General features: G+C 36.4%; 1 protein-coding gene across 1 annotated transcript; it reads left to right on the top strand.

The window, feature by feature from the left end:
- Positions 1-3,579: 3,579 nt before the first annotated feature.
- Positions 3,580-11,813, top strand: LOC127952321 (gastrula zinc finger protein XlCGF8.2DB-like). Its single transcript, XM_052550715.1, has 3 exons — positions 3,580-3,631; positions 4,921-5,056; positions 10,301-11,813. The coding sequence occupies exons 2-3, from the start codon at positions 4,972-4,974 to the stop codon at positions 11,335-11,337; spliced, it is 1,122 nt and encodes a 373-aa protein (XP_052406675.1). The 5' UTR covers positions 3,580-3,631; positions 4,921-4,971; the 3' UTR covers positions 11,338-11,813.
- The last annotated feature ends 17 nt before the right edge of the window (positions 11,814-11,830 follow it).

Below are 11,830 nucleotides of genomic sequence, written 5' to 3'. Positions count from 1 at the left end.
TATACTGCTGTATTTTTGATGTTGTGGGCCTATATTTCTGCTGGAGAAATGCTTTTATCATTGATTCTATCAAATACCAACAGATAAAAAAAAAAAAAAAAAGAGGGGCCGACTCTGTTAGAAATCTTATAATGACCATGTTTGGATCTTCCAACCGTACAATAATCCAAACACAAACCTCAAAAACAACACCGAAATGGGTCACTAAGCTCAAAACCAGGCTTCTGCTATAGCCATTCCAGTCCTCTGACCTGAACCCTGTAGAAAATGAGAGGAGTGAAGCACCAACATGGAGCTGGGAATCTGAAGGGTCTGGAGTGATTCTGTATGAATGGTCTCTGATCTCTGATCTCTTGTCAGGTGTAATCTTAACTCATCAGGCTTTATAGGAGAAAACTCAGAGCTGTTAAACTGGCAAATGGAGGTTTCAAAAAACATTGAATAAAACAGTGCCGTTAATTGATTAATTCATTATGATCCATTATTGAATTATTATCCAACATGAAATGCAAAATATAAGCACTGTTGCAAAGAAATTAATAGATAGTGCCAGGAAAAATATGTATTGCAAAATCATTGCTTTTGCGCTGTTTTATTTATATTTTGCAATTCCTTATTTTTGTTTGTATATTTTCTTTATATATATACACAGGTGGCATTATATAGACTCCATATAAAAGACGCTTGTAAGCGGTGTCTCTTTCAAAAGAAGATGATCATATGGGAGTCTGACTAGTGATCATTGGTGGGCTGTCAGCAGGGCCTTCTCTGCTGGCTCTATAAACATAAAATTGTGTGAAAAATGTTTTTATTATTATTTAGTTATCATTTCCATTTGTGTAACGTCCGCAAAATGAGCATTAGTGACAGAATAATCAGCCAATTAAATTTTGGTGTTCAATGACAACACGACCTCTGGGGCTAGTGACGTGCCCAGTGCTTCCCCCAGCGTTTATTTGGAAATTTACAAGGCATGAAAGTGAAAGTGAATGAAAAGAAAATGACAGTCGCCGGATCTTGTTGCCAATCTATTTTGCGTGTCTGAGCAAAATGACAGTATTTTGTTCCTGCATGAAGCAAACATTTAAATGATTCAGTTCAATCGCAGTGACTAATTTATTAACAGTGACTTGCTGCCATCTACTGGCAATTTTAATTTCACGTTTAAAGTACCTTTATATTATTTTAATAATTTAAAATATCAGTATTCAACGTTTTATGTTTAATATCTCAAAATATTATTTATGCATTTGTAAAAACAGGCTTTTGTAAAGGTAAATAAAAACACATATTTGAGTATGTAAAAGCTGATAGAACAATTAGGAATATATTAATTTCATAATAAATTGTTGCTGTAAATATGAAGATTGTACTGTATCTTCAAGATTGTATTGTACAGTGTTGTATCTTCTGCCATAAACATGAAGATTTAATAATAAACAAGTTCTGTTATGTGTTTCAACTACTTTTTGTATGTTGTATAAATAATATAATGACAGAATTTTCATTTTTGGGTGACCTATCCCTTTAAGTAGAATAATATAAATGTATAATATATACATTCATTTCTACCCAGTCTCTGCTGTAGCTCCTGTGTCCTAAATTCCCAGAATGCACTGCTGCTGTGATGACGCATTCCGATTCTCTATACTGAAAAACTCTGACAAGGCAAACTTTAGGATGTCTAACAGCACTCTCTCTTTCTCTCTCTCTCTATATATACATACAAATATATATATATTTACATATGATAAATGTATTTTCAGAGAAATGTAAGATTTAAAATTTTGAATATTTAAATGTATATTTCTAATTTTAAGTTAATATTTGATTTATATAATTAATTGTTATTTTATTCTTATACAAAATCTGAATGATTTGAAACAAATCCTGGCAAGGACGTGTCCGGGGAAAATGGCACGTATGGTCACCTTAGGTAACAGCACCAAAATATGCAGTGATAAAAACTGTCATGCCTCTTATTCAGCTCTATCTAGATGAACATGCTGACATTCATTCAAATTTTTGTCTTTGAATTTGATTAATCTAATGCAAACGGGGGACCGTTGTTGGGGACGTACCTTGGAAGTTTTAGTGTTAGTTTATTGGCTGGCTTATGGACTGTCTTTGGGTGTTTTCACACTTAGTCCTTTTCAAGGGTCTGAGTGAGGTTCGCATGATTTTTGGTCCATATGTTGACACTCTAATCGATCTCAGACCCGTCAGAAGTGAACTGAACTGAGACCATCTAAGGAGGTGGTCGAGTATGGTTTGCTAATAATGTGCATTGTGAACACAACATCCCAGGATCACTTAATTTTTCCATTTGACAATTCCGAAGTAGTTTGGTCATCAGATGTCTTCGTTCGAATCAGCTCTTCATAATGGCTGCTGCTTCTGGCAGATCTCTACAAATTATTCACTTACTATTTACACTTGTTTATATTAACTTAAACCGCTTCCAAACTGGGTAAGAGAGAAACGACTCTGCGCCTTGCTAGTTTAAACTTTTTGATACTACGTTACGTTTTACGAGCATGCACTAAACTACAACTCTTAACATGTCTTTTGTGTTTAATATGTCAAAAACACCCATGGTTCACAAACAGTTGGTTTTGTCTCAATCATATGAAAACATCATGGGAAAAATTGCTAAATTGCACTACATCAGTCGCTTTGCGTATTTATACTAAATCCCTTCTTATGCGCACCATTCAGTAGTGTCCTACATTGGCTACTCATGTGCTGGACTGTCATGATTTGGCTAATCCAATCGCTTTGAATAAAATAAATGCAGATATTTCCTAAAAACATCCAGTAAACACAGTGAAGTGGTCAGGACAGACAATAGTATCACTGAAACGTAAAAACTCTCATGCAGTGTATGTTTTTATTAATTTGCAAAGTTGGAGGACACTCCTGCGCAGAAAGTGTAAAACGAAGTTGTACTTATCATTTATGATGCACAGAAATTCCTTAATATGGATAAAGACATCCAGCTATTCGTAGCCAAAAGCTATCTCTGCTGTAGCTAAGCTGAATAAAAAGAAATGTGAAGACAGTAAACACATGATTGTGACAATAAATGGTTTATGTGTGTCATCTCCTGGTAACAAAAAAGCATCTGAATAATTTAGCACTAACTGACATAGCATTTATTACAGTTGACTGCAGATACTATAAAATATATTTTCTGCCTTATAAAATTGACATAAGGAAAATAAAATGTTACACTCATTGAAATACAGTACTGAATGCTGGTACAGATGTTTGTTTTTGATTTGTTTTTTTACACTTTTTTACTCTTAACGGTTCACTAGTTTATTTTGTAATAAGTGGTTACTTCAGTACTGTTGTACTTTTGTCTATCTCAAACAAGGTTATTGAACAATTATTAAACAACTAGCTATTATTTTCATTTGTCAACACAGAATTGTTGCTAATGTATCATGACCCACTGAATGATAAAAATGTAAACTATAATTTGTATATAAATTATTCTATGAACACTATATATGCGCGTCTGTAATGTTAGACGAGCGTTTGAACGGGACTTTTATTTTGGTGTGGCGCTGTGACGTCACAAGGCGGCGTCGCGCTCCTGCATTTGTTGTGATTCGGCTGAATAACGGTTTGTGGTTTTAAGCATTTAAACATTGTTTAAATCAATGCTCCCCAAACGTTTTTTTTAAGGTGATGTAAAATAGCTAAATTATTATTGCATGTAACACTGCAATGCTTTATCTAACATGTTTTAACTTTACTCATGTGCGTAAACGCGTCTAATTTCGCTCCTTTAATCATGAATCATTATAATAAACAGGAATTCAGACACTGGTAAGAGATGAATGAACAGCTTTCAGAAAGGAATTGAACCAAATGCACCGCGAAATGATTTTATGATTCAAACGACATCTGCTGCTCAAAACCCTGTTAACACAATCAAACTGTAACGTTAGGTGTTTTCATTTAAATTGTCAAATGCGTTCTACAAATGAATAAATGCTTAAAGTAAACCACATCTGTGCGGACTGCTGAACACAGGAGCTGATTGAGATGCGCCAGAGAGTTTATTCTCGTTCAGACTGTCAGACCAAATCCGATTGTGTTCATCTGGAGTGAATCTGATTTGAGTGACTGACTGTGCATCGCATCTGTTCATATCCGATCTGTGTGTCCAGAAGCGCTCTTCGTTTTACTGAATGTGCATTGGTTTACATGGCAATGCTGTTGCTTTGTTATACCTACGCTAAAAACAGCAATACAGGGGCCTGTTTCATAAAACAAGTTTAGCAAATAGCCAGGCTTGAGTCTAAGTTATTCTGACTTACTGTAACATGAATTGGTTTCATAAAGCATAATTACTATAGCTCAAGCTCAGTCACTGTTGTATCTTATTCTGGGAAACTAACCTGGTCCGGAGCAGGCTAACTGTCAGGTTAAACTGAGCTCCTCTAACACTGACCAACAGGAATGCATTGATATTACCACTGACTCTCTCACATATAGAAACAGACTGCATTTTAACTGATAAGAGAAGATTTTAACTCATCTGAGATAGTAAATGAAAGTCAGCTTACATTTGATTTACAGTAACATAGTCTAACCATGTCCCGTACACAACAATGTTCTGTACAGGTGCGTCTTTGCAAAGATGTTCATGTGTTCAAGTTTTACGAGGCGTGAGAACGTGAAAAAGCTTGTTCAGACTGAAACAGATTTCCAGGAATCTATTTGAATAGGACTCCAAAACACATACGAATGTAGCTCGAAACTGATTTGTACAAATCAGATTTCACTCCCATTCAAACTATCTAAATATGATCAGATTTCAGTCGGATTTAATCTGACAGTCTGAACGAGGCTTTAGTTTGGATTGATTTTTATTTCTGTTAATTATTGTCATCTTAATCGTGACAGAGTGTTGAAGAACACCGAAAGGAAAGCTACTGAGATCTATGCGACGTAAAGATGGTGTCTATTAAAGAGGAGAGTGAAGACATTAAGATTGAAGATGCAATCAGTGTGAAACAAGAAGATACTGAGGAACAAACAGGTTGGTTTTCAGTCTCAAAGCTGAGCGCATTCATTTGATCCTTATTAAAATGTTTCATTCCACAGAAATGAATGATTATTGAAAATAGGGCTGTGTGATTAATCGAAATCGTCATAAAATCACGATTTGGGAGTGAACGATTTCTAAATTATTTATATCGCGATTTTCCGCGGGCCTGACCTCCTGCAGTATGCTATCCGATCCAATCAGAATGCATTGCGCCTAGCGCGAGAACAGAACAGACTGGGCATATGCCTACTCCAGGTTCACACACTGTCTGTGATGCGTCTTTTTTCCGAGCCCATGTTGACGGATCAGAGCGTTCACACTGCACGCGGTAAAAGACTAGAGATAAAAACATGCGAACATAATGAATATCTAACACATGAGCATAGAGAGAGTTGTGAGTGCACAAGATGCAGTTTAAGTGACAGGAGACACGTTTTAAGTGCGCACTCTCTCCGGGCGAGAGCAGCGTATATCTGAGCAAGCACGTCTGGTTTTGTGACAGAGCAAAGGAAATCTGCGTGCGAACAGAGAGATTCGCGCTCGTGCATTATTTTAATGTGCTTTCATGTTACAATAACGCGCTCTCGCTGCTGCTTCTGCACTGCAGACACATACTGTATACACCTGACACTGCAAACGGAGTAGGCCTATGTGTGAACCTGTATAATGCATAACCAATCTATTTCAACACCTGAGGCACCGCTTCAATTAATGAGCTCGATGAACAATGCATGGCAAAAAAGAAGAACATTTTTGTTTTATATATATATTTTTTTTTACCATAAGTCTAAAAATTTTGTTACATCTTTACTTAGTGATTATTTTGACTTATGTCTGTTCTAGAGACGTTACAACTTTTTGATAAAGCTCTAATTGGTTTTATTTTGGAAATATGTTTCAAATTCATCCTAAATGCATTTATGACTGTGAAGCATATCTGTGTGTCAAAATCATGATTAAAAACGGAAAATTGATAAAAGAAATCGCAATTATTTTTTTTGACCATATCGCACAGCCCTAATTGAAAATTATCATGTGAGTGTTTTTTTTTATTTTTTTTATTAAAAAGTGGTTTTATTTGACATGGAGCAGGTGGACGGATGTGTTGAGATCACATGACCAGACAAACACTAATGCTGGTTAAAGGGATTCTCCATCCTAAAATTAACATTTTGTCATTAATCACTTACCCCCCGTGTCGTTTCAAACCTGTAAAACTCGTTCGTCTTCGGAACACAATTTAAGATATTTTGGATGAAAACTGGGAGGCTTGTGACTGTCCGATTGACTGCCAAGTAAATAACAGTGTCAAGGTCCAGGAAAGTATGAAAGACACCTTCAGAATAATTCATCTGCCATCAGTGGTTCAACCGTAATGTTATGAAGTGATGAGAATACTTTTTCTACATGACAAATCTGAGCAGTAATCAGGCGGCTCACACTCTTCTGTATCAGACGCACCACAAGACACAGAAGAGCGCACTACGCTGGTTTGGAGAGACACAGAAGAGAACTGTTGAATAAAGTTGTTTTAGTTTTCTTTGTGTACAAAAAGTATTCTTGTCACTTCATAACGTTACGATTGAATCGCTGATGGCAGATGGACTATTCTGACGATGCTTGAAGCCTTGGTCCAAAATATCACATCACTAGTAGCAGGTATTTGCTCTGCATGAGCAACGATATACACTAGGGGTTCCCAAACCTTTCAGCCGACGACACCCAAAATAACAGTCCCAGTACCTCGGGACCCCCACTTTCCTCTGAGGTGGTTAAAGTATACAAATGTATGCACAACGGCGCACATGGACTTAAAGCACATGACAACACAAAGGAACACAACAGTCTTAACAGCAACAATATTATTTTATTATAACTTATTAATTACTTACATTTCAACATTAATCCTACCTAATTATTTGGGCAGGCACAGAGCCAATCCTCCCTATACGCAAAATACACAAGCTGCAAAGGGCCTCCGAAACACCAAGGGGCCACCTTGACCTCAAAGATGATTTCATTTCAGTTTAGTTTTTGAATTTGGCCAGGGAAACATCAATGATCATTTCTTTTAATGTGGTGAGCTGTCGCCTTTTCCACATTAAAATCAGTCAAATCCTGTAGTGTGAATGTCGTATAGTCTTGCTCGAGACTAAAAAAAAATTAGTTAAAAGTGTACCGAACTGCAGGAGTGACACATGTTTCTGTGAGCGCAATTCGAGATGGAGTGAATCACGGACAAATGCCTTTCATTCATTTATTCATAACCACTCATACCCCACTTCACTAGATTTGCATTTTTCTATTAACTTATTCCCTAATCAAACACCTGTATGTAATTTTCAATCAGTTCTGAAGATATAGGTTCTGTTTACACCTGGTCACTTTCCGATCGTGAAAAGCTCAGGGGTCTCATGTATAAAACTTGATTTAATTCTAAATGTGTGTGTGTGCACACAAAAGCTAGATTTTGCGTACGTACAAAAGTTTTCAGATTTATAAAGCCATGCATACTTCAGAATCTGCACAAAATTCCTTTTGTATTACCCAGTCAGCTGAAGATTGTGTGTGAATCTCCACCTCATCTCCTCCCCGAAATAACCATTTATGGAGCTTGAAACACCTAGTTTTAATATGCATAATGTCATCTACATATCATTACCATGCATATTCCCATACATGTGACACCATGTTGAACGCAGTTAAGGGTACAAGAAACGTTCTGAAAATAAAAGGCGCACATCTTAAGAGTTTCCTTCAAATTCTATCTTTTAAATAGGGTGTTTGTCACGATATTTGGAAGAGCACAAAAGGGGTTATAATTAGGCTGCTGACTGTGCATGACACACCTGTGAACAGAGGTTATACTGTCATCACACCTTTTCAAACCAGCTAATGGTCTGTTTGATCAACGAGCGCATACTTAGAACATGAGTTTATATTTGGAATACAATTTAAAGTGGAATTGTTATACACCAAGCAATCAACGCTGTGATTAAAACATTAAATCTCATACCACAGTAAAATTGTTCGAAAGCAGCACATCCACTGCAAATATTTGTTAAAATGTATATAAAAATATTGTAATTTCTAGATAATAAATTCATAAAATTTCAATGCTTCATTACTCAGGATTATATTTAATCTAAATGTGTGTCAAATGTAAAACACTTTAAAATCATTCCGTTTGCTTCCTTATTTCGCTCACTCCAGTGAAAGAGTGCGTACGCATGGTTTAAAGTGTCCGTACGGTGTGCACATATTTAAGCCTAGTTTATTTTTTTATAAATCCCAATATGTGTGTTGAAAATTGTGTATGCACATTTCCATGCCCATTTTGTGCGTATGAAACGTTTACACATCAGGCCCCAGGTGTAAAAAACCTCTGAAATGCATTTGAGATGGATATAAATCCAATCACTTAAACCACTTCAGGAGGTGGTCTGGGCCGCAATCCAGACAAAACTGGACAAGTGTAAATGCATCTGGTTGTTGTAACCACAAATGTAAATTTTACTCCTCCCAAAATTTTAAAATATAATAATAATATTAATTAATAATGTTAATAATACTAATTTATTATAAATAATAAACGTGTGAGAGCATGTTAAAGGCTATATGGCATGTTATTGTGTGCTTATGCAACACGAATCACTGCCGACAAGTAGCTGAGCATCTCTTCAGCAAGCCAACACGCAACCTGCCGCAAATGAAACAGAGTAAGAGGCAGACGCTCAACACACAATCATCTTCATTAAAAGTAGTAAGACAAACTTATCTTGCCAGTGCTAATGCTATGCTCTCTCCTGTTGCGGCCTTTGATTTTTAAATAAGCTGATTAATTACTATTGCAGCATTTAGTTTTTGATTTCGTTGACTTGAATTATGTTAAACATAAAATTATTGTGGGAATTGAAGATCAGAATTTTATCCATTTTGCGACAACACATTTGTGTGGCCAAGTGTATATGGAAACATTTGAACAAATCAAGATATCCGATCAGCAAAAACGCAAATGACCAGGTATAAACAGGCCCATAGGCTGTATGAATGGAGCTAAACTCATCCCTAAATCCCTCATGCGTTTTAAACACAATGGCCTGGTTTCACAGACAGGGCTTGGATTAAGCCAGGATTAGGCCATAGTTCAATTAGGACATATAACTAGTCTTTATAAACACGTCTAAGAAACTAAAAACATTACTGGTGAGCAACTTGAGACTTATTTTAAGATCAGTCAAGTTTCTTTCATGTAAAACTGGGAGAACATTTGATTTTTGTAGTCACAGTGAGATTCCTGTATCTCTAGAATCAAAAAGAAAAATTGTATCTAATGACATTTTTTCCGAAATTCACCATTGGCAAAGATTTTGCTAAAACAATTATCAATCTCTGTGTAAAATTAACATTATGAAGTCTGCGATTATTTTTCATGTCCGCGGTTTGAAGCAACCCCAATACCAATAACGTGATATTTAGCTCCTAAAATGCGAATTTTACCAGGGCAACCCTTCCAAAAAATGTATATTTTAACCCCGGGAAGCAATTTTTATCGGGGAACCTCCTGGAAACGCGATTGGGCTAGTTTTGGACTAGTTTTAAGAAGCAACTGGGCAGGATTTGTTGTGAAAACCTGGCAACCATGATCTGAACGCACGTGCTGGAGATATACTTCTAATTACAGGAGCATCTTTACTGATGAGATGCACATGAAAATCGCATTCGATTTTTTGCACAGCCCTATGTATATATTATACTATTCATAGCTTTCAGTCACATGGCCGGCTAAAAAATCTGGAGGGCAAAACATCCATAGAACTGCAGCATAAGCATGTCGATTTTCCAAATATTTAGATCACTTCTCAAAAGAATAAAACAAAGGTATGTGAACAAAATGCTAGTTTTGGCCGTTTGCAATCCATATTATGCACCCGCTGTAATATTTCAATCATTAAACAATGCGACAAAAAGTTATAAAAACATTTAAGTGCCTTAATGAATTTAAAACAGTAATATTAAAAATATTAAAATTTAAGGGGTGCCAACGGTTTTAGCCATGACTGTAAAGTATATTACAGAACTTTATTGTAATAATATATAATGTTGTGTGCAATGTCACGCCAACTGGAGTTTTTGTTGTTGTTGTTGTATTACAAAAAAAAGTAAAAATGGTTGTCTCTGTTGCTTTGTGCCATTAAACTGGAGTTAACTTGTATTTGTCTCTTTTCACTTTAGATCTGATGCTGCTGAAAGAGGAGAGTGAAGAACTTGATGGAATGAAAGAAAAAGATCAGTGTAAAAAAAATGATAATGTAACTGAAGAAATATCTGATAAGACTTCCTCACAAAAAAGTAATTTCACCTGCCAACAGTGTGGAAAGGGATTCTCTTCAAAGGCAAGCCTGAAACGCCACATTGAAGCTCACTCTGGAGAGAGGCCTTACACCTGCCAACAGTGTGGAAAGGGTTTCACTTCAAAGGCAAGCCTGAAACGGCACATTGATGCTCACTCTGGAGAGAGGCCTTACGCCTGCCCGCAGTGTGGAAAGTGTTTCAATAAAAAAGCAACCCTACAAGAACACATACGTATACACACTAGAGAAAAGCCTTATACGTGCCCTCAGTGTGGAAACTGTTTCACTCAGCATGGAAACTTTAACAGGCACATGAGAGTTCACACTGGAGAGAAGCCTTACGCCTGCAAACTGTGTGAAAAGAGCTTTACAACAAAACTAAACCTTAAGGATCATATAAACAGTCACACTGGTGAGACGCCATTTACATGTGATCAGTGTGAAAGAAGATTCCGATATAAGATAACCCTTAAAAGGCACATGAAGATTCACTTAAGAAAGAGCAATTTTACATGTCCTCAGTGTGGAATGAGTTTCTCAGACAGCAAAAACCTTACGAATCATGTGATCACTCACACTGGAGAGAAACCACATATGTGCCTTGAATGTGGAAAGACTTGCTCAAACAATACAAATCTTGCTGTTCACATGAGAGTTCACACTGGAGAGAAGCCTTTCACCTGCCCTCAGTGTGGAAGGAGCTTCAGATTCATAGGAAACTTTCAGACTCACATGAGAGTTCACACAGGAGAGAGGCCTTACATCTGCCCTCATTGTGGAAAGAGCTTCAGATTTATTGGAAACTTTCATACTCACATGAGAATTCACACAGGAGAGAGGCCTTTCAAGTGTCTTGAGTGTGACGAGAGTTTCTCGTATCAGAGAAACCTGAAAACCCATCTGCTGACTCACTCTTGAAAAGAATTCTAGTGTTTCCTCAGTGGCAAGAGATTTGCAAAATAGAGCAATTTTTAAAAATCAGCAGCTCATTCATTCTAGAGGTGGTACTTTTTCAAAGTTCCGGAATTTTCGGGGGCGGGACTTGGGCACCAAACATCCTGATTGGTTGAGTTCACGCAGCATTGTGATTTCAACCACCATTTATACAGATCATTTTCAAAATTTTACTGTTACTGTGTCATGAAATGTCATTTTAAATGTATTTCAGGCGAAAATGTAGTTGTTTAAAACTCAAATCTGCTGTGTATTTATAAAGACAGAACCTATTTAAAAATGTGTTTTGCTGATTTCAGAGACGGTTTTGTATCTTCTGAAATTTTGTCGCTTGCTCTGATGTCTCTTTAGTGGTTAAACATAACAGGTAATCTTTGGTCTGTATTCAATGTATATGTTAAATTCAGTGTTAAAATGAAAATAAAAAGAGGCAATTGGTATATTTAGTTTTATTGTA

This window comes from Carassius gibelio, chromosome B3 (assembly GCF_023724105.1).
Source record: "Carassius gibelio isolate Cgi1373 ecotype wild population from Czech Republic chromosome B3, carGib1.2-hapl.c, whole genome shotgun sequence".
Lineage (NCBI taxonomy): Eukaryota > Metazoa > Chordata > Actinopteri > Cypriniformes > Cyprinidae > Carassius > Carassius gibelio.
This window is presented reverse-complemented; position numbering and strand designations above follow the sequence as displayed.

What these genes read in the sequence shown, in the direction of transcription:
- LOC127952321 (XM_052550715.1), top strand. Translation starts at nt 4,972, where the DNA reads ATGGTGTCTATTAAAGAGGAGAGTGAAGACATTAAGATTGAAGATGCA. An exon ending in AGATACTGAGGAACAAACAG is followed by an intron (nt 5,057 to 10,300) that starts GTTGGTTTTCAG and finishes TTTTCACTTTAG; the next exon opens with ATCTGATGCTGCTGAAAGAG.